This window comes from Anopheles moucheti, chromosome 2, assembly GCF_943734755.1.
Source record: "Anopheles moucheti chromosome 2, idAnoMoucSN_F20_07, whole genome shotgun sequence".
Lineage (NCBI taxonomy): Eukaryota > Metazoa > Arthropoda > Insecta > Diptera > Culicidae > Anopheles > Anopheles moucheti.
In genome coordinates, this window is record NC_069140.1 from 3,498,013 (window position 1) to 3,518,483 (window position 20,471).

Sequence of the window (20,471 nt, forward strand, 5' to 3'; positions counted from 1 at the left end):
TGCACACACTGCAATTGGTTTGCGGCGATGACCCGAAAAGAGCGATGTTTACTGCGCGGCGGTGCGTAACTGAATGAATGTGGCCGCGCATTTGTTGATAGGGAACCTCTCCACTCTCGTGTCGTGAGCCCGTCATTGTCGCGTTTTACGTCGATTGCGCCGCCGGCTAGCTATAGCACAGCGTGAATAAACAAACACACGAATCAGCTGAACGGCGCGCACACATACAGACAGATCCACTACTGGGTGGTAATGGTAGAGGTGGTGGTGGTGGTGGTGGGTGGACGGTTTGCGGTGCCGGACGGGGTACGTACGGATGCGGGCGAGCACGTGCGACGACGAAGGGATGTAGATAGCCGCAGACAGACAGAAGACGGATCGTTCAGACTCGCTGCATACTACAATACGCTACAGTGAGGGACCAATTTGTATTGCACCCGGTGCAATCTATACGTACCCATGATTGGGGATTTCCCGCAACAAGGATAATTTTTGAAAGTTATTTTAAAATATATCTATAAACACATGAGGCCTTGTGAAACTACATTCGTCTCTCAAAAGTTACTCTAAATGCATTATGACATCTCTAATTTTTAATATAATGTCTCTAACTTGATAATCGGCGGACATCCTTCAAGCTGCATGGTGGGAGTTAAAACAAAATAGACTTCCTGTCATCGTACGTAGGATTTTTGGATTATTATGCTTAAAAAATATTAAAATAAACTGAATTTTTAAAAAATCTATCAAAATTCCGGTATACGTAACAACACCTACGCACGACGATTTTTAAAGAATGCGTAAAATTCAAAAATCTACACCGTGTTCATCAAACGAACCATTTCAGGGGTATAAAAAAAAGAAAGAAAAGAAAAAGGGGTATAAAGTCTACCAACTTTGAACACATTTCATCGATATAATCACATTTTCAGTCCTGAGTTTGAAACAGAGGGTCTGATAATTTTCAAATAAAATTCACGACACAGTAAACACTATTTAAGCTGAACAAATGCTATTTTTCTTGACTCTTGCTAAATTTTGCGTAGGGTAGAACCACTTTAAGTACAAAGAACGATAATGTTTGCTTCGCTTAGGAGAGTTATTTACTCAGAGGATAGACGAGATCATTTTTTAACGGTGGATTATTTATCAGTGTCAGCAGATGGTTTACTTTCCCTTAGCACAAAATAAAAAAGTGAAAGGGCTCAGAATTTGCTTTATGGCTTCATCATTAGTTGTACTACAAAGTCAAAGGACACATTAGTCAATAGTCATTGGACATAAAATCCATTTGCACGGGTCCATTTTCATTAGTCTTATCTCGTTATTATCATTGTTATAAGGTAAGACAGTAGTTATCTTCGTATCGTTTTGCTCCAAAATGCTGTTCTAGAATTGTCATTTGAACATTAGTAATTATTAACACTTGTGACACAATTAATAACAATTCGCGATGAAACAACTTACGACAAAGTCACTGCAGTGAGCGATCAAGTAGTGTTACGCACTGTTAAAGTAGCTGCACGTTTATGGCTCGATGCGCCGTTTTAAGCGGTTCTTAATCGCGGCATTCAGTGTTGCCGAAAGGGGTGCCAAACGGGGTAGACGGCGAGGACAAACGAGGGCGACGTGTTCGATTGGCACGTGAAACGGAAACGGTGTGGTGTTGGTGTGTTTGACTTCACCACTATTCAATCGGACCGATCGTTCGTACTTTCACGTTTCGCTTTTATTCTGTCCTCTCTCTCTCTCTCTCTCTCTCTCTCTCTCTCTCTCTCTCTCTCTCTCTCTCTTTCTCTCTTTTTCTCTCTTTATCCATTCCTCCATCGACGGTTACAATCAAGCGATTAAAGAATAAAACCACCCCGATTAGAACCGGTGCGGAAAACACCTGTACTTCACCTGCATTCTTTTAGGGGCGGTTTGAGAGGGTGAGTGAGCGGGTGGCGGTCGCAACTGTGGAGCAGGTGGAGGGAGATTTTCCACCGTGCGCTTAGTAAATTGTCGCGCAACACGAACCACACGCAGCGGGAGTGTGAAAACTCTCCCCGATCAAGCCACGGCCTACTGGGTGGATCTACAGGGGTTGATAAATTATTTTGTTTTATTTGGAAATTTGGGCTCGCCGTAAATCCATTCTATCTTGTCCTGGGCGGATTTGTCGTATCGTACGACTACACAGTTTGCTTATCAAAAAATGCACCCTTTCCGAAGGCCATTGCGAAGCAGATTTTCACAGCTGGAACATTGTTGCCACCAGCGACCGCTGATGGTTGATAAATATTTTCAAAAGGGTTTGACAAACTTGAAACTTTGAGCTACTGCAGTTAATCGTGCAGTAGAACAAATTCGCTTTCTTCACACACTACAATGCAGCCAGCTCAACCTTGCAAAGCTTGTAAGAGACACCAAAGCGAGCAACCTTACCTTGAATTGGTCAAATTCAATTATGATGCAACGCGAACCGAACGAACTGCACTCTGGAGTTGAGCGAGTCGGTTTTCAAATGTTCTGCCCTATTAGCCAATATGGTGAGCAAGGGAGGGGGGAAAGGGGAGGGAGGGGATGTAGTGGTTTTGTTTTCTAATAAACTCACTGTCACCCGCTTGTCATTTGTCCACCTAAAACCGAATCATTTTGCCCTCCCTTCGGACCTCAGCAGTAACTTCCCTTATTCCCCGCGGATGCGAAACCTTGAGTGGAAGATTGCTCCATTGCGCTTGCGGAGTCAGAGCAGCGCGCAATGATTGAGCTTTTCTAAATTATTGATTTGAGGCAGCTCTCCCGCACGCTTATTAACCAAATTATGAAGACATGCTACACACGGCTTGACAAGTGTCTAGAGTTTGGAGAGTTAACCTTTTTTTCTTGCATTGTGCGAATATTTCATCACCTTGAGGTTTGTTAACGAGACACGCGAGAGGAATGACTTGGTGATAGAGCAAAAACAAAAACAATTTCTTACGGCGTGAAACGTGGTGGAGAATTTGTTACCCTCCTTGTTCTAAACGTGTTGTTTTCAACGAATTGGTAATTTGTGAACTTTTTTTGTAAAAAAAAACACAACAAAAAATCCTCCCTTTCGGCTTGAGTGATGACTGGCCGAGGATTCCTCACTCGTGCTTTTCGATGACTCTGGTTTATTGCTTTTGCATTCCCAACCTTCGCCCACTATCATTATCTCAGGGCACGAGAGCTGAGCTCGGGTTTCCCCGCCAGTGGGATGTGGGGGGAGCTTATTCGGTTGGGAACTTCACTAGCTTAAAGTAATCTGTCAAGAAGCCCATCGAGCGGTGGCATCAACACACAATCTTGGCTCGTCGTTTTTCTTGGGAAGCACCACACTGATCCCGCATGAGCTCGTGTGTGGTGGCGCACGGGCTTCGAAAAGTAATTATCGCCGTAAATTGTCAATGTCCGGTCGTGGTGAGCCGATGTTCCGGTATGCCACTGACGGAAAGCATTTGCAATCAGCACGGAAACATGTAGAGGCTAGAATTTGATGTAGATTACATTTTGCGCCAAGGGGTTTTGAACAGTTGCCAAGCGCAGAAGCGTAAGTGTTTGTGACGCGCAGTGCTGTTAAGAAGCTTCACAAAATTGATGAAGGTGTTAAAAGAAGGCTACAAAATGCAAAACTTTTTTTGCTTTCAGTTGACTAGAAGAGAAGATAATCTTCATAAAGATCCGATCGAGTTGATCAACCTAAAGGTCCACGAAGATGATGACGTTGCTTGCGAACACAAAAATACACTCCTACATTAGAAACGTGCCACCGTAAATCCATAACGTGCGTGTGTGGTGCCGCTATAGACGAGTTTGCGAGCAAAACTTCACAAACATTAATCCCGATCCCATCCAAACCGATTTCGGGTGGGGGTTAAACAACAAACGCGCCTATTTATACGAACGCTCGCAAAAAAATGAATTGATCATTCAAAATTAAAACAAAAAAACTAGAAACTTCCACACAAACACACATGCGTATCGAAACATGCATGAAATATGAAACGATGAAATTTTGAAACGATCAAAAGCAAAAAAAAAACATTAAACAAAAACAGCGCTTCATTCAACATGCATGACACACACGCGATAAGCTCTCACCACCCCCGGAGTGGCGTATGTCAACCGATGGCCATGATATTTGTGGCATGGAAGCCGAAAGGGTGGTGGGTGAATCACCCGATGGGAGGAAGGGCAGGGCCACAATAAAACAACAGCAAGGTGGGGGGGTGTAACGAAACAAAACAGTTAAAATCAGTTTGCGAATGTTGCTGCCGAATGACTGTGCAGAATAGGGGGCAGCAGGAGGCAGGAGGTGGACGGCCCACAAAGCCCTCTCTCTGGAAGTACCGACGCTCGTAATCGATGACGCTGAAGGGTACTTCATGTGACAGTGATCATTATCGGGTCCCACCGAGCTCGACCCAATCGGAGGGATTTATCAACCCCCCGCATGGGAAACGGTTGGGACGGGGCGAGAAATGGAAAGAATGAAAGCAACGGCCAGTGGTTAATAAATAAAAAAACCTGGCCAACTTTACCACTTGACATGCGTTCGTTGTCGCACAAACAAACTCCACCCCCCGCACGGCATTTCGGTCTGCAGACGACGCACGGTAATGCTCAGCTCAGCTGGTCCAAATAAAGCCGCAGAGAAAGTATGATAAACGTTCCCGGAGCCTATGGTGAAGGTGTTGCGAAAAAATTAGCCACTCGTTGGTATTGTCATAAATATTCATTATAGAGACATCGAAGGCTTCACCAATAAGTAGTGTCTCCTTGCTATACTATAGTGGTTCTGATGGAGGAGTATAACTCCGAAACATCGCGAAGATTCCCGAATAGGGCTCCGTAATAATGGTCGAAGATCGATCATCCTGACCGTGATGGTGGACATTGTACATTGTTGTTCAGATTGTTGTGCAATTCATTAAACAGATCATTGTGTATCCTTTCATAAGGACGCACTATTCATACAGATATTCGTTCCACTTAAGAAAGAAAAAGAAACGAATTGTGCACTCAATGCTGTAATAAACACAAAAAGCCTCACGAAACGAGGTCTATAAAACTGAACTCCGCACCAAGTCGGCAGTTTGGAGTTTAAAGTCGCCCTCTAGTCTGCCAAGATCAATCTCCATCTGCAGGTGGAGCATGTGGAGGGCGCGAGGATATCGGACGTCCGTAAAACGAGCAATCACCGAAACGCCAAAAGTACCACAAACACCACACAGTCGAGTAACCCGATGCGACGACCGTCCCGAGTGTGTGTTTTGCTGTAGTGATTTTATTTAATTCCACCTTGACGCCGGGCATGATGCAGAAACAAGTTTACATTCACCGTTGGGATTTACCAGCCAGACCTGACCGGAGGACCGGTGGGGATTGGGAGAGAGGATAGAGCTTGAACATATTGGCAACATCATCAGAATGATGATCACGAAACGGTATGCGATGTCCCCGTACTTCTACTTCTCTCTAATTCTCTCTCTCACACTTTCGGTAGTAGCCTTTTTTTGATAAATGTACTTTAACTTAAAACACACCAAATGTACGCCAACATCAAACGGTAGTAAACAAACTCGATCAACAATCAACCAAGCAGCTGATAAGAATCACTGATGAGGTCAAGACATTCAAGAACTCGCCCGGAGCAGGTCGGATAAACTCCCCATTTACTTCTACACCTGAATATGTGTCAATGTGTCAAACACGACGCAACAGCAACAAGCTTACAGATGGGAAAGATGGCAACAAGAAAAAAAAACACAACCCCAAACGTGTTGTGCGAGAACGGTAAGGCGAACGATAAATTATTAGGACAACAAGGTACGGGGTGAAAAACGAAAACGAGAGAGAATAAATCAAAGAAACAAAACCTCAAAACGCGAAAGATTAAGCAGAAAAAAAAACAAACTCTATACACAAACACTCTGTTTTGACATCGATCGTGATCTTGACTTGATCTTTGCAGCGCTCCCTCCTCCTTTAGCAGGCCTGCCGCAGACCGGCGAAGGTCTGCGCGCGGAGTCGATTGGTGGGCTTTGCGTGTAGCCCGAAGCAGGGTTCGGAGATGGCCTAAGCGAATCTAGCGAGTTCACCGGTATGGTATGGTTGTGGTCGTCGGTACCAGACCGGAGAGAACGTAAGTCCGTGCCCGCGTATATAGGCTTTCAAGTTCAAGTGTAACAGGCAGTAACTGGAACGAGCAAGGGGTGCGGGCAAGAAGCCGATCGAAAGGATCGTGCACTCGGATTCGGTGGTTCTGACTCGCGACACTAGCGAGGGGAACAGATAGATCGTTTGACACACCGGGAAGGTCGTGACCTTGGATCGGTCATCAAAATTGAACAACTGGAGCAGTGGAACCATGTCGTGCTATCAACGCAAAATAGCGTCTTAAAGTAAAGAACAGGATTGGTTTGCCCGCTGATGGGCTGAGAACAAGCGAAGATCAAGGCCGGGGCTAAAACTCGTGTGGCGTAATTGTAGGGTTGCCGCAGGATCAAACAAGCCGGAGACAAATATATATTATTTACCAAGCGATGACTTGAGAGATTTTGTGCACGTTTAGCACACTCTAAAACCTCTTTTATTTGGGGTTTTCCGAGAATGATTGATTGATCCCGCGAAACGGTATGAATCATGCAATCATGAATAAAATATATATATCCTACTGAAACAAACAAACACACTCCCCAGACTTAATACCGGGTTTTGGGATATTTCGCCCCGTCAACAATAAACACTCCAAAACAATTGCCCTTAAAAAAAAAGCATCAATCTGGTTCGGGCTTCTGGTTGCTACCATCGTTGAAATCACTCGCGCACGGTACACAAACAACACCACACGCTACGAATGGAAGCTGCTGCTGCTGCAACACCACCTCCAGTACCGTCGCGCGGGCAATAATGCGCATGTGCCACATCGACGTGTTATGCGAGGATGTCCGAGTGCCGACACACTCCGGACACCCCAAAACGGGTAGCTCTAATCTAATGGAAGTTCATTAGCGAGCGCCATTTGTCAGATTGGTGTGAAAAACGTGTGTCGCATTGTCGCGTAACCACGCTCAAATAGGCGAAGAAGACACCGCGTACAGCACCCCCGAGGATGAGTGATGTACAACGTTGTGTTCTGCGTGTAGGCACGATTACCCTTCCCAATTATTGGACGAACCGAACGATTTGCCGAAAATGACGGAAACGATTAATAAACATTTAGTCCGGAGATCGCCGTACGAAAAAGGGATCTCCCAAATCCTTGACGCATTTATGCATGATCACCTGTAAAGGAAGCCCATTAGACGGCGTAATTGTCAAGAGGACGGGTATCCGAATCCGGTTTGTTTTAAAACGATACACCCGACACGCTGCTTCCAGAAGGTGTTCGACAATGTGCAGTGTGCAGCCGACATGGGTAACCATGGTAACGAATGATCGATTTTCTGCCCGCGCACCGGTGACAGTAATCGCCGCGAGGGGGCGCTTTTCGGGTCGCACCGTTCGTGATGATCGAGAGTGCGAAGTTCGGCTCGAACGTGGAGACACTTAATTGATAGGCACGCCAGCCGCGCAGTTCCCCAGGATCGATCGGTGCAGTTGACCGCCAACTCACCGTCGGACCGCATCTAGAGGGCAGGTCGTCCTAGGGTTTGACCCTTAGACTTCTGATTCTGTCACACGACGGAGCGCTCGAGCGAGAATGATAAATGGATTGGGGCGTTTTTCTCATGTACAGATTTAATCTCCGCGACCCAACCACAGCCCGCCATTCTTCCCCTATTCCGACCGGAGTACCTGAACGTGCACGATGGTGTAATTTGACATCGCCACCTTGGGGTCGGCCTGATCGAGACCAGGACATGCGGAGCAGCTGAACAACTGGGGTCTGTAACACAACACCATTAGCATGATTTGTGTTATCTTGTTCACTGCGGAGTGATACCACCCTTTGGATAGTTAGCATAAGTTTCTTTCGCAATAAATATAAATCGAAAACCGAATTACCGAACGATGTGGAAGTGCGTGTGTAAAGGGGTCGAACATATCTGCACACTGCACCGTAAAGTACAATATTCATTGTAATTGTGTATCGTTGCTGCTCAGTACGTATGCGCGTACTCGAACGTGTGCAATTTTGATTATGATTCGCCCGCTTTAAAGCCCTACTATACTAACACTCTCGTGCGTCGATCTCGCGTCGATCAACGAGACAGCGGCGTTTGCGTTCGCTGTCGTTCATTAATGTTCCGTTGACCTAAATACACCTATTATTCGTTGACCCCGGTTTCGCTGATCATTTTGTGGAATGGATTCTCGCCCCGCCGCCTGCGTACCTCCCACCCCCGGCGTGTGCGTGCGCCACAGGGCGATGTGTACGTGTGTGTGTGTATGGACGGTGCATACACACTCTCACGCATCGTTTTGTAAGTGTTCTGCATATAAGTGTAGTACACTGCACTGCACAGGTTGCTTGTTTTCCCTTCTCACACGATCGAACAATCGAACGCGTCATCCCTCAATCCGAGTGCAAACGCGGAGGGACGAATTAAAGTCGGATGTCAGTGTTTCTCAAATGGCGCTCGAAGGGCAGGATAATGAATACAGTTTGTTGAGTGATTTCACTCTTGCAAAATGAATTGATTTATATGGTGTGAGGCAAACTTAGAGCTTAGAGCTAGTTAGAGCTTAGTTATCTTTCCGTTCGTCCTGGAAGTTGTAACAAATTGGCCAAACAATTAAGAAGTACCAGAACAAGATCAACTTTGTTATGCAGTAATGTCAGAAGACAGTCTACCAGAAGGAATGGTGGAAAGTCCTGATGAAAAAAATAATGACAACGTTGGAGTGAAAATCACTGGTCTTCACAACGGCACTCAGATTTGATGGACAGAAGTTGTTAGGGCAAACCTCAAACAAAGGCTCTAATCCAATATATTTCTATGTGCTGATCGGAAAGGCCAAACTCAGAAATTACGTTTGTTCTTTTGTGAGGCTTTGCTTTATTATGACCTTATTTAGACCAGAGATTCGTGATCTTTTCACATTAGATAAATCATAACTTATCCCAGAGTGACAATGATTTCTCCATTATCTTTTCATAGAGTCTTAGTGAAGCGAGCTCCCAATTCATGGCGATTGGTTAACCGATTGCGTCTCATCGTAGGCTTGAGAGCCACTGTCTTGTGACATCGACCAAAGTGTGCAGCCTGCACTTGTTTCTTGCCGTGCCGGCTGCACGTGCATGCAACTGCAAGGACCTACCCCTCCTCAATCACAACACTTTTACGCACAGATATCTGACCTTTAAGTGGAATAATAAATAATCAAAACCAAGAAGTTATGACGCTATGTGGCGATGACTGCGCCGGTAGAGCTATCGGCAAAGGGCACCAGGGTGGCAACTGTTTCACTGTGGTCGAAGGGCGGAATGGTACACTGGGATTCCTCGGAATGGTTCCAGCGCGGCCTACAGCACAGCAATAATTTAGACCTCGTCCAGGAATTGGACGAAATCGCACACACAGCAAAGGATAACTTGTTTTGTGCGAGTTATAGCATGTCGCTGGGCTGGTTCCACTAACCCACTGGAACTGGAGCACCAATTTATGACCGACCTGTGCTCAATCTGGAGTAGAGTGAAAAGGGTAAAAAATGAGCAACAGTTAATTTACATACCCCTTGTTGGATAATAGTGACTGTCTATGGCTTCTTTGCCACCCTCTGGCACTTACAAACGGTTAAGCTGCAGCTCGTTATCGCATCCCCGAACCTCTAGAATGAACCAGTTTCCCTTTCTTTCTCTTATCACAAACCCGGGAACGATGTAATGGTGGTCCGCAAGTGACGCTGCAGCTTGTCAGAAGGTCCCGCAGCTCCCACGGTCATGGATGCCACCGTCGCAGCCGTTCCTATCTCGATATCTCGATCTCCCGGTACGGGTGTTGATGATGACTTGCCTGTCAGCTCCCGCTTAAGCTCGGCGTGGCGTTCTTGTCTTTTTTCTCATATCAAACATTATTATGCAAGTGCGCTCATCCATCTGACGTCTCGTCCCGTTTTCACGTGGCAAAGCGTAGTTCATTTTAATATTTGTCCTGTCCGCGTTATCTGTTTGGGGCCGAACCCGGGTGTGGAGTAATCTTCACTTCTTCTGGGTCGTTCTTTGTCATGTTTTCGCAACCTCCCCGGCTACCGATGTACTCTACGGCACGGTGTAAGAAGCCTTATTCCGAGCGTCAAAACTTGCATCACACTCTGGTCAGTGTCTTGGGGCACTTGTCTTTTTTTTTGTGTTTGATAAGCTGTATCTCCCAGCGTTTCCAAACGGAATCCACGTTAAATTACTACAGTGCAACGTGGAGGGCCTTTGGGTGTTGTCGTTTATTATCATCGCCCGAACGCCTTATCGTACCAACATAAAACAGCGAACTGCGGGACATTTAAATTTCCCGCAGTGCGTTGAAGGTGCCTCCGCTATAACGCCACAATTACACCACATTAATGATGGTTTGAAAAGTGATCTGACCGAGCAAAAATGTGCCAATGTTCTTCCGCAGTTTCTCACTGCATCGTCGATCAGTCGCCGGTCGGGTGTAAGATCCGCCCGTTACGCTGATTTCACTTATTCTCACCTAATGTGATCGATTCGCAGCTGGGCTAAATGTCGTCTATTGCATAAATGCGTCTTCCACAGAAAGCATTATACATCGGATTGATTGCTCACGATGTACAATGCCCGGTGACTCAGTCATGGTTTTATTTGTTCATGAAGAACGGCCTGTAACCCTACTGCTGACTCAGTACTGTTTTATCGACAAAGGAAATTCTCGTGCATCAGTGAAACAGACGACAATGACGACACGCGAGTATGGTTCTAATTAAACGTCCGACACATTAGCAACGCGTCGGGGACACACTTCCCATGACTTGCCCGTTATGCTGACCCTATGTAATCATTTATGGACTTTTGCTGGCATGTCTTTCGATTGTGTAATGTTCCGTTCCAGAAACTTATCATCGTTGTTTCGCTTATGCGCCGATTAAGAAGTTTGTGTTCGAACTTGTTGTCTAAATAGTATAGATCAGTATTTTACACACAACAATATCAGAAAATTCTACAAAACGTGAGCTCTTCGTTTCTTCCGTTCAAGCGCAAATGAATGCGCAAGGTTATCCGGAGACTCATGTGTATGTAATGCTGTTTAGAACCTCACAGTCAGAACAATTTGGTTGCATCCCTCTAAGTACAAAGAATACGTACCGGAACGTGTGCTGTTTGGCAAACGTTGCAAACATGTCGCTCTTCCCAGACTTTGCCATCCACTCCACTCCAATGGTTCGGACTGGCGACGAGATCCTCTTATTCGATCTGCAGTGCATGCTACGGATATCTGCGGATGAGCAACACCGTGTCAGAACTGGATCGAATATAGGTGTCGAAGTGTGTCCACATTAACGTGTACGTTTGTGGTATGGTAATTTCGTGTGTCAACATCACATCGTTGATAAGCAATTCCGTAACCTCTCCGTTGGAGGTAGAAGGCATTGGAAAAACAACACTCACACACAGGTTGGTATCAGCGAGATAAATAACAAAACTGTGAACTGGTGCACCCGAAAGTGAAGCGGCAAGATCGATGAATTTAATAATGTGGAACGAAAATAGCTCGTCTGATGCCCTCCTGATGCTGGATGGGCTGTTTGAGTGCAAGATAAATAAACACATTGCGCTCTCTTGCAGAAACACCTGAAGGTGATCATGGTCGGCAAAGCCGGATGCTAATTAAAAGATAACAGACTCCTCCATTTCCTAGCATTCAATAATTGGTGAACTGACTTATTGATCTATTGGGATTCGTAGTGAGATGACTGTTCAAGGCTTTTGTGTTCTATTGTCAATTGGAATTATCATGCTGTACCGGGGCCAAATAGACTAAAAAATCAATAACACACTGATTGTCTTTCGCAAGTCTTTGCAGTCACACGTGCTTTATTGAACAGAAAAACGGGCAACGTTGGCCACTTGTGGAGTTGGGAATGAACAAAACAAAAAAGACACTCAATTTACTATCCATTAGTTTTCGCCACAAAACACCATTACACAATGATCGGATGTTGGTGATGATCGTGGAAAAGATAGCAAGAAACGTAACGATACATATGAATGAAGTTGTTTTTTCTGTGTTTGGACTCCCTTCCCTCGGTCTCTTTCTCTTCCACGATTTCCACGCTTTTCTTTACTACATGCACCCTTTCCTGGTGGGATTTTGTTTTGTTTGTTTCTACGCCACTTTTTTCTCGTACCAACCAACCGTCCGACGTTTTGTTCCGCGCCCGTAAATGCAACCGCAACCTTGACACATCGTGAGCTACCTCTCTCGTACATGTGGGGAGGTTGCTGATCATCACCACCACAGTTTTCCGGTGCTGTCCCGCCCCGGGTCTCTTGAACGAACCCGGGCATAACGTCGGGCGGAAAACTGAGCACACTTTGATGGCCATTATCGTTTGCTATTTTCCATAAGACACCCGCCATTAGACAGATTGGACATTGATTAGTGTCATTTTTCCCATCGTTTGTCGCGCACGTGAGTGACCGGCGGTACTACTCCTATTCAAAAACCCGGAGCTTGGTAGCTGGAGATCGCTGAGCAGGGGTTGGAGGAACTCCGGCAGGTGGGAAGAGAGGCTGAGGAGAGGGTGTTCACATCTGGAAATCTAGATTTTCTTCCTTTCCCTGCTGTACCACGTTGTCCACCTGTGGTCGCAGTTTGTTTGTTTAAAGGCCAATTGTTTGTTTCGTTATCGCCGTTGACCGTTTTTCTCGCCAACCCAGGATGACCCCGTGTAATTCTCACCACTCTCCCCACCTCTATGACATGGCACACGACCGCTCGGCAGGCGGGAGAGATGATTTTCCGGTACGCTAGCAAATGTGGACATGGACAGCCACATTTTCCGCGTTTGACAAACGATAATGATTGGTCGTTTTGATTCGAAATCTGGTCCGCACACCGTTCGATGCGAGCTCGCGTGCATTACCAAGGTTTACACAGGTTTCGGCACACGCTCGGTGGGGTCAGTCGTGGGATAAAGGGGGAAAATTTAAAACATTCCGTACCCACATCGCACCACACACTTAATCGCGGATATGGCACATAGATAATACAAACGATGCATTTCCGTGCGCGTAGATTATGTTCACGTTTACCACTGGAAATAATGAATGAGACCCATTCCCGCGGTACAGTACCCCGTTGATTTATTGCCCATTTGGGAATTTTACCTACGCCTACCATCATTCCCCACGAACGAATCGAACACCAATAGCATGGAAAGAAACTAGCACCTTTTGTTTACATTGAACAAAATGTATACCACACACCACTTGCCGGGTTTTCTTTTATTTTCTTCTCTCCCATACAGGCCCGCTTCGTACAGTTTTATATTTCGCTGAACAATCAACATCCATTATTGTTTATTAAGTGCTGGGTCGAAGTTGGGGATGGGTTTGGGATGTTTTTTTTTTTCTTCATCAACTTGTTCTCCTCTTTATTTTCTTCATTTAACTATCTCACAACAAACACCTCGTCCAATAGATCGTCTATTGGTATGGAGGAGACGTGTTTTTTGTTGGGCCTACGATGTAATGCAAATACAAACTCGATCATCAACACCACACTTGGAATGAATCATCCAGCATTGATCGATCCCCAAACCATTCGCTAATAGACTCGAGAAGAACGGAACACGGATATGCTTATCTAACTCACACGGAGCCACCATTTGCACATCACCTCTATATACTCTATTGGATCTAGGGAACAAGTTTCTTTTTTTGCTAGTACACCACCGCGACCGCCAAAGCTCGCTTTACAACGATCAACGTAGTAGAATAATCCTGCAGCACGACATGGTTAACATGGTTTTCCTCCACACGCGGGTTACCACGAACCGATACAGCAAAACGAAAAATAGAAAAGGTTCGGGGTATGCCAGTGGTTCATAAGTTATTCGATATATCATATTTCCTTTAAATAGTTCCTGGGATCATCATGTTTACACGTTCCCATTTTCCCTTGCGGTTTTACGTTTTGCGCGAATATGCTTTACTTTCGAATTCTCCTGCTGTTGTGTAACACCGTAACGACGTGATTATCGCGTGTAGAACACCTTGTAATAGAGCGTCTTCGGACGCCACAAGCTGTACGAGTTGTCAAATTTGAGCAAGTACGTGCCCTCTCCCGGGTACGTATGAGACCCGGCGTACACCTCCTGGTGGCATTCGCGCCTATAGATCGGTATGATTATCGAGATGGGATTGCGCGTACCGAGCGCACTTCCGACGCTACTCGTTTGGTTGCTCTGCGCCGGACCACACTCAAGATCTTCCGCGCAGATCACTTCTGCATCGCCACAGTGTTTCCCAAAATTGGAAAAATGTGTTATTAACATATATGGAACAATAGGAAATAAGATAATTTACCTTCATCTTCCTCTATCGTATCATCGTCCTCGTCACTTTCGCTAATATGCACTGAAACCTCGGTCGTCGGTGGTTTACCCCACTCGAAGTAAACGCCAAACCCAATATCGTAACTATCGGTTGCAAACTCCCAAAACAAACACGAACCGCCTTCGTGTGTTGGAACTTTCACCTGTTGATATGGAAAAAAGAATCCAATAAATTACTCATCCCCTAATCAGAAGCTGATAACCGTGGCCGTGCCATACCGTCACTGTGTCGCCATGATTAACGCGTATCACTCCATCCCCTTTGCCGGCCATCACTTCCTGCTTGAATAGTTTTATATCCGGCTTTGTCCACATATTCGCGGGGCTGATGACTGCGTAATCTGCAATAAGATAAGCCACGTCAATACGTCGTAAACAAAACCACTCCATCCTTCTTCATGTCGCCATACCTCCGGAGTCATTGTCACTGTCACACTGTTCCTTAAACTCGAATTGACTATTTTCCTTGGTGTTGGCGCACGCAAATTCTGCCGTGTCATTGGTACCGGTTCCATTCTCACACACGACCGCGGTAGGATTATCATCATCCTCCGCATCGGATATGCTTTTCAGGCGCGCCAAGTTGGTCGCGACCTGGGCCTGCAGTTGCTGCATGTACTGGTGATAGTGTTCGTTCTGGAGCTGCCGTATCAGTACGGCCTGCTGTTCCGGGTTGCCCGGAAATTGGATTTCGGCATACTCCTTGAACTGGTGGTAAGTTTGCTGGTTTAGAGCATCCTGCAACTGTCGCCGATGTAACTCTTCACGATTCTTTTCGTTTTCCAGCCGCTGTTTCTCTTCCAGACGTTCCTTTTCCGCGGCAAGTGCTTCCGTGCGCTGGATCTGTTCCTGTTCCGCTCGACGAGCTTTCTCTTCCTTGTCCTTCTTGATCGCTTCCACGTACGGTTTAAATAGTGGACACAGACGATCCAACAGATCGATGAAACCTTCCATCGCTTGCAGCTTTGTGATCGTGCCCAGCTGTTGCCATGCTATTCTGCGATCTTTCCCAATGACATCAAACATGCCCAGCGGTGGGGCTTCCGAAAGATCCAGTGGCCCGTGTGCGGCTTGCTGTGTAAAAGCCACCAGCTGTAACAAGAGATTAAGAGGGGAAGCATTAACTTCACGTAAACTCTGCTCCAACCAATTTGCACTACCTTTAAGTTGTCCTCATAGCTCAGGTGAATCGCTTTGCCCGATTTTTCTACAAACGAAACGGGAGAAGATGTTTTAGTATTGCGTTCTTGATATACTGCGCCGGAATGTTTCGTACAACCATCATACCTTTGTAAAAACTGCAGGCCAGCTTGTACAGCTCTTTCAGCGGTAGATTCCATTTGAGGATTTTGTTATTTTCTTCACTGGCTGCTAGTCCCCCATCCAGAGACAGGTCTTTAAACGAAAGGTCCAAATTTTCTGCCGCTATCATCGTTTTCGTTGTTTCGCTGCTGATGATATTGACCAGCACCCGAACCCGTGGTATTCCGTCCCAATTTCAACACTCCGGACTGACTGGAACTCCTCCACTGGATCTACAGTAATTCAAGTTCCCGGGTAGTAGCGCACTATCGGTGCTGCAAACAGGCACCGTATTTTGCAACTATTTGGAATAAAATATCGTTTTCGGTTTCGAACGAAATAAAACTTACACGTCCACCCAGGGAAAAAGTTCTTACTTCTTTTTCTTTTTTTGTGACTATTCTGTCAAAATTTTCTTCAAATAGAACGCGGGTGTTGTTTTCATTATGGCTCACTTACACCGTCCAGAAAGTTGCTGATTTATTCAACGATGGTGAGTAGCAGCTAGATTTTTATATTAGTGAAGCACCGATTTTACTTCAAAGATGAATGGAAGATTCTAAAAGTGCCAAATTAAAGTGCAAAATAGTTTGTTTAAGTTCTTTTGTCGCGCAGCTCGTGTTGCGTTACATGGAAATGAACCTATAGCATAAGTTTGAACAAACGTCAAGAATACGCAAATAATCACAACAAACAATTCTCCATACACCGCAACAGCAACATCCTCTTTGTCCTGTTACAATTTCACAACAAAATGAGTCAAAAAAGGCCGGAAAAAATAACTAACGCTTCAAATGACGACGATTCGGTGCTGGTTCTGGATACGGACCCAAAGGTCGTCACCAAGGCGGCCGAACTGCTGCAACCGATCAACACCGAGGTGGTGGATAAGAACCTGGACAAGGTGCTGGAAGCCGTGAAGATCGTTGATTTGACGTGCGATTTCAAGGGTTGCAAGCAGAAGACTAATCTCGTCGGGACGGACTGTTCGTTCTGTAAGGATCGGTTCTGCTTCAAACACAGCTTGCCGGAGATACACGGTTGTGGTGAGGCAGTAAAACGCAAGGAGCGTGAACTGTTCCTTCATCCCATGACCGGTAAAGCCAAGGCGGAACAGTACGAAAAACAGAAGGCACAGGTGCGTTTAACGCAGAAACTGAAACAGATGTCACTGGAGCGAAAGCAGAAGCCTTCGTCCGGAGGAAGTACCGCCGGCCCCAGTCGAGGTGCTAGCTCGTCTAGCAGAGGAAGAAAGCGAACCAACAACCCGTAGGAGAAAAGTGCTATCGTTTCGAAAATCATTATTTATTATGATCCTAAGTATAAGTAAATGTTATATAGCGTGATAGCCAACCAGTAATAAACCATCGACAGACTGTGGCCATTTGTAGCTGAATCGCTCATCTGTCCCGCCATCAGCTTCAACATTTTCATGATGACAATTTCTGCAGGAAAATACTTCGGGGGACATCGGTTATGAGCATCGCTTCTCTTATGGGACGTAATTGGGATTTTTTCGCAAAATGCAGAACCCTTCCATGATCGGTGTTAGGGAGATGTACTCCTCAGTCGCCAGTTCGGCACGTTCGCCCATTGCCAGCAGTACGGGGGTCGTGTGTGTCTGGAAGCCGGTGATGGTCTTCGGTTTACCTGCTTGTCCGACCACATCCACAGCCTGTGAATTAAGAACAAAGTCAATGACAGTTTGTACTCTCGCACCATCTTCAAACAACTTCAGACAATTATACATACCATTCCCACGCGGACAGGGACGGGACACGAATTCAAGTCTTCCGTGAAGGTAATCAACATGCGTGGCTGCATAGCGGTCGTTAAGGTGTATAGTAAATAGTGCGATTTACCCAGAATAACTGTAAAAAAAAAAAAATTAGCTCGCTACTAGTTCGCTGTCATGTCCTTTCATGCTTGTACTTACTGTTCTTAACGTCCAGGAAGGAGACAAGCGCAGCCATAAGACCTGCAACCGCCACGGGACTCATGAGCTGTCGATCACTATGGTACGGGCTAATGGTAAACGTTCCCTTGCCCAAATGGGTCAATCCCTGGGCGATGCGCACCATGAACAGGTTGTTTGGGTCCTTCGCGTGATACTGTGCCAGCTGGCGCAACATCGACGCCAAGCGTGCATTGTTAGTTCCGGCTCCTACCAGGCCCATAGCGAAGATGGCATTGTGAGCCACTTCTGCATCACTATCGTGAGAGAATTTGCTCAGCGTATCCAATATGTTCAGCTTGGGGTTCGACACTGAAATCAACCCAAGTGCGAGTGGGACCGCACGACGTATGCAAGGCTCACAGTAACGCAGCAGATTGCCGAACGAACGGAATGCCATCTCGGCTCCGATTTCTTCACCCATCGCAATCAACGCAATACCCAGCACGGCCACAGCCTGGCATCCGGAGAGATCCTTTTCCTTGTCTTCCTTCTCCTTCGTGGATTCCTTCGATTCGGATTTCTTCGACGCCGGTTCTTCACTCGAAGATGCCGTAGGTTCATAGTGTTCCGAACAAAGATGCAGAAGCTGCTGAATTTTCAGCACATTTCCCGTGCCAGCATAGGCGCAGATTTCCACCATAGTGGTAGCCATCGAACGGAATGGCTCGGCCACAATTTCCAGTGCAGCAGTTACCGCTTCGACCGCTTCTTGACGACCAAGGTACACCAGTCCAAGACCGAGCGGCAGGAACCGAGCGTAAGTGTCCTTTAAATCGGCCTCACTGCGATCCATAATGATTTGCAGCAGCACCTCGGTTACTTCGCTGTTGCACGATCCGACCGCAATCATGCCAAGTGACAGTGCCGCAATGCCCATCACCTCCATGTTCGATCCGGTGCGGCGTTCCGAGCTAAACACCGACCCAATCAGTTCCAGCACAACCGAACGGTTCGATCCCGCATACGCGAGTCCCAACCCGAGGATAGCTCCGATGCGCATCGTTGTGTTCTGATGCAGAACATAATCGGACAGCAGGGCCAGTGCCGGATCGACCTCATTCCGTACGCCACAGTTCACGATACCGCAGGCCAGCAAGGCTCCCGACTTGATGTAGTCTTCGTTCGAGTACAAATACTTATCAATCGGTGTAAGACCACCATCCACGTCCCACAGTAAGATCAATCCCAGCGAAGCCGTAGCACTCAGCATACCGTGCTCCTTGTTTTTGTACAGCCACTTGTTGCCGTCCTCCATCAGCAGCTTGTCCTGCCCGAAGCCAGCATTTACGAAACCATTCACAAAGCTGGCCGCCAAATTCTGACGCGCCGAATCGATCTGCGAGCCAAACGGAGCGCGTGAATTGTCCAAGTGCGATTTATATACGTCCTCCGGTGTCTTGGGCTCCATAATGTCTAGCTCACGGGCCAAGTTAAGGAAATGATGATTCAGATGCGAGTTGGACATGATCTCCACCAAATCATCGTAGTCATTGCTGCCCTCGGACAACTCGAAAAAGATTTGCTGTCGGCCGAGCATGAAAGCTAGCTGCTTCTGTACTGCACTGTCCGTACAGGATGTAAAGATTTCCTTGATCAACTCCGTGTCATTGATCATCATTGCGAGACGCATCGCCTGCGTGTGCTGGTTGAACTTGCGCGACAGATTCAGGGCACACTTGAGCAGACTTACGTTTTCCGGCTCGGCCACGTACGGTACGCAGCTCTGGAGATACAGACACACGCGCGGATAGGCGCTTTCGTCGACGTAATTCTCCAGCAGATCGAGTCGCTCGATTTCCATCAAAAGATCGCACGCTTCCGCTTCAGCGTTGTGCGCCATGTTGTATGGTATGATCTGGTGGATCAGTTCAATCAACCGATTCTTGAAGAGATTATCCGTCGATTCAGGCCAGTTGGCGGCAATCTCACCGGACAGATGTCGCACATACTCATGGCCCCACTCACCGATGTTTTCGGTGCTGTTATCGCTTAGCAACCGGTACACCAAGCATTCCTTACCGGTGCCCATGGTCATCGCCAGCACGGAGATGATTTCTGCGCAGAGCTTCAGCGTGTTCACGTCCTTCAGCTTGGCCGTCATTTTCTTGTGAATTTCCTTCATTGTTTCATAGTGCGGACGCATGAACTTCAGCGGCTTCGGCACCGAAGTCATGGAGGTGGTGGATGCACGGATCAGGTTTGCCATCGCCTCCAGCGACGGACGATACAGCTCCGAGTCTGCTTCCTGCAGACGTTCCACCAACATGTTCAGCTCATCCTGAAGCTGCTTATCCTCGTCGGACTAAGAGAACGAAAGGATAAAGAAGCAGTTGATGTGATACACATAAAACCCTTCGTATATCCATTAACACAACGGGATGACGGGGCAGAATGGTCGCGTTGTTTTGTCCAAATCCCCGGTTTTCTGCATACACTTACCAGCTCCGTTTTCTCGTCCTCCTTTTCCTTGCCCTTTGTTTTCACGACAGGCTCATCAATTTTCTCCGCGGTGGACATTTTGCAAGTGGAAAATCTCTTGTTGTTTGCACAAAATACGGTGAGGAATTACAATCGGTTGCTTTCTTGTTCCGCGAATGATTTTTGTTGAATCACGTACCTGTCAAAATTGAGGTTAGCGAAAGTGTGACAGCGGGGATAAGGATTTACATTGTTGGGTGAGAAGGTT

The 20,471-nt window shown here is 46.5% G+C and overlaps 3 protein-coding genes across 4 annotated transcripts; 1 reads left to right on the top strand and 2 right to left on the bottom strand.

The window, feature by feature from the left end:
- Positions 1 to 13,382: 13,382 nt before the first annotated feature.
- On the bottom strand, positions 13,383 to 16,206 carry LOC128310093 (Golgi resident protein GCP60). 2 transcript variants are annotated; one of them, XM_053046643.1, is made up of 7 exons: positions 16,179 to 16,203; positions 15,814 to 16,129; positions 15,687 to 15,733; positions 14,937 to 15,618; positions 14,746 to 14,867; positions 14,498 to 14,669; positions 13,383 to 14,417 (listed from the first exon to the last, which is right to left on the bottom strand). In XM_053046643.1, exons 2-7 carry the CDS (start codon positions 15,956 to 15,958, stop codon positions 14,167 to 14,169), a joined length of 1,419 nt encoding a protein of 472 aa, XP_052902603.1. In that variant the 5' UTR covers positions 15,959 to 16,129; positions 16,179 to 16,203; the 3' UTR covers positions 13,383 to 14,166. The 2 variants fall into 2 exon arrangements, with proteins under 2 accessions (XP_052902603.1, XP_052902602.1); XM_053046642.1 differs by having other exon boundaries at positions 15,814 to 16,206.
- A 281-nt stretch (positions 16,207 to 16,487) lies between these two features.
- LOC128310112 (DNA-binding protein SMUBP-2) lies at positions 16,488 to 17,217 on the top strand. The gene has a single exon (XM_053046664.1). It carries the CDS (start codon positions 16,583 to 16,585, stop codon positions 17,099 to 17,101), a length of 519 nt encoding a protein of 172 aa, XP_052902624.1. The 5' UTR covers positions 16,488 to 16,582; the 3' UTR covers positions 17,102 to 17,217.
- On the bottom strand, positions 17,123 to 20,372 carry LOC128310111 (26S proteasome non-ATPase regulatory subunit 2). Its single transcript, XM_053046663.1, has 4 exons — positions 20,225 to 20,372; positions 17,765 to 20,087; positions 17,581 to 17,699; positions 17,123 to 17,503 (listed from the first exon to the last, which is right to left on the bottom strand). Exons 1-4 carry the CDS (start codon positions 20,300 to 20,302, stop codon positions 17,321 to 17,323), a joined length of 2,703 nt encoding a protein of 900 aa, XP_052902623.1. The 5' UTR covers positions 20,303 to 20,372; the 3' UTR covers positions 17,123 to 17,320.
- Positions 20,373 to 20,471: the final 99 nt, after the last annotated feature.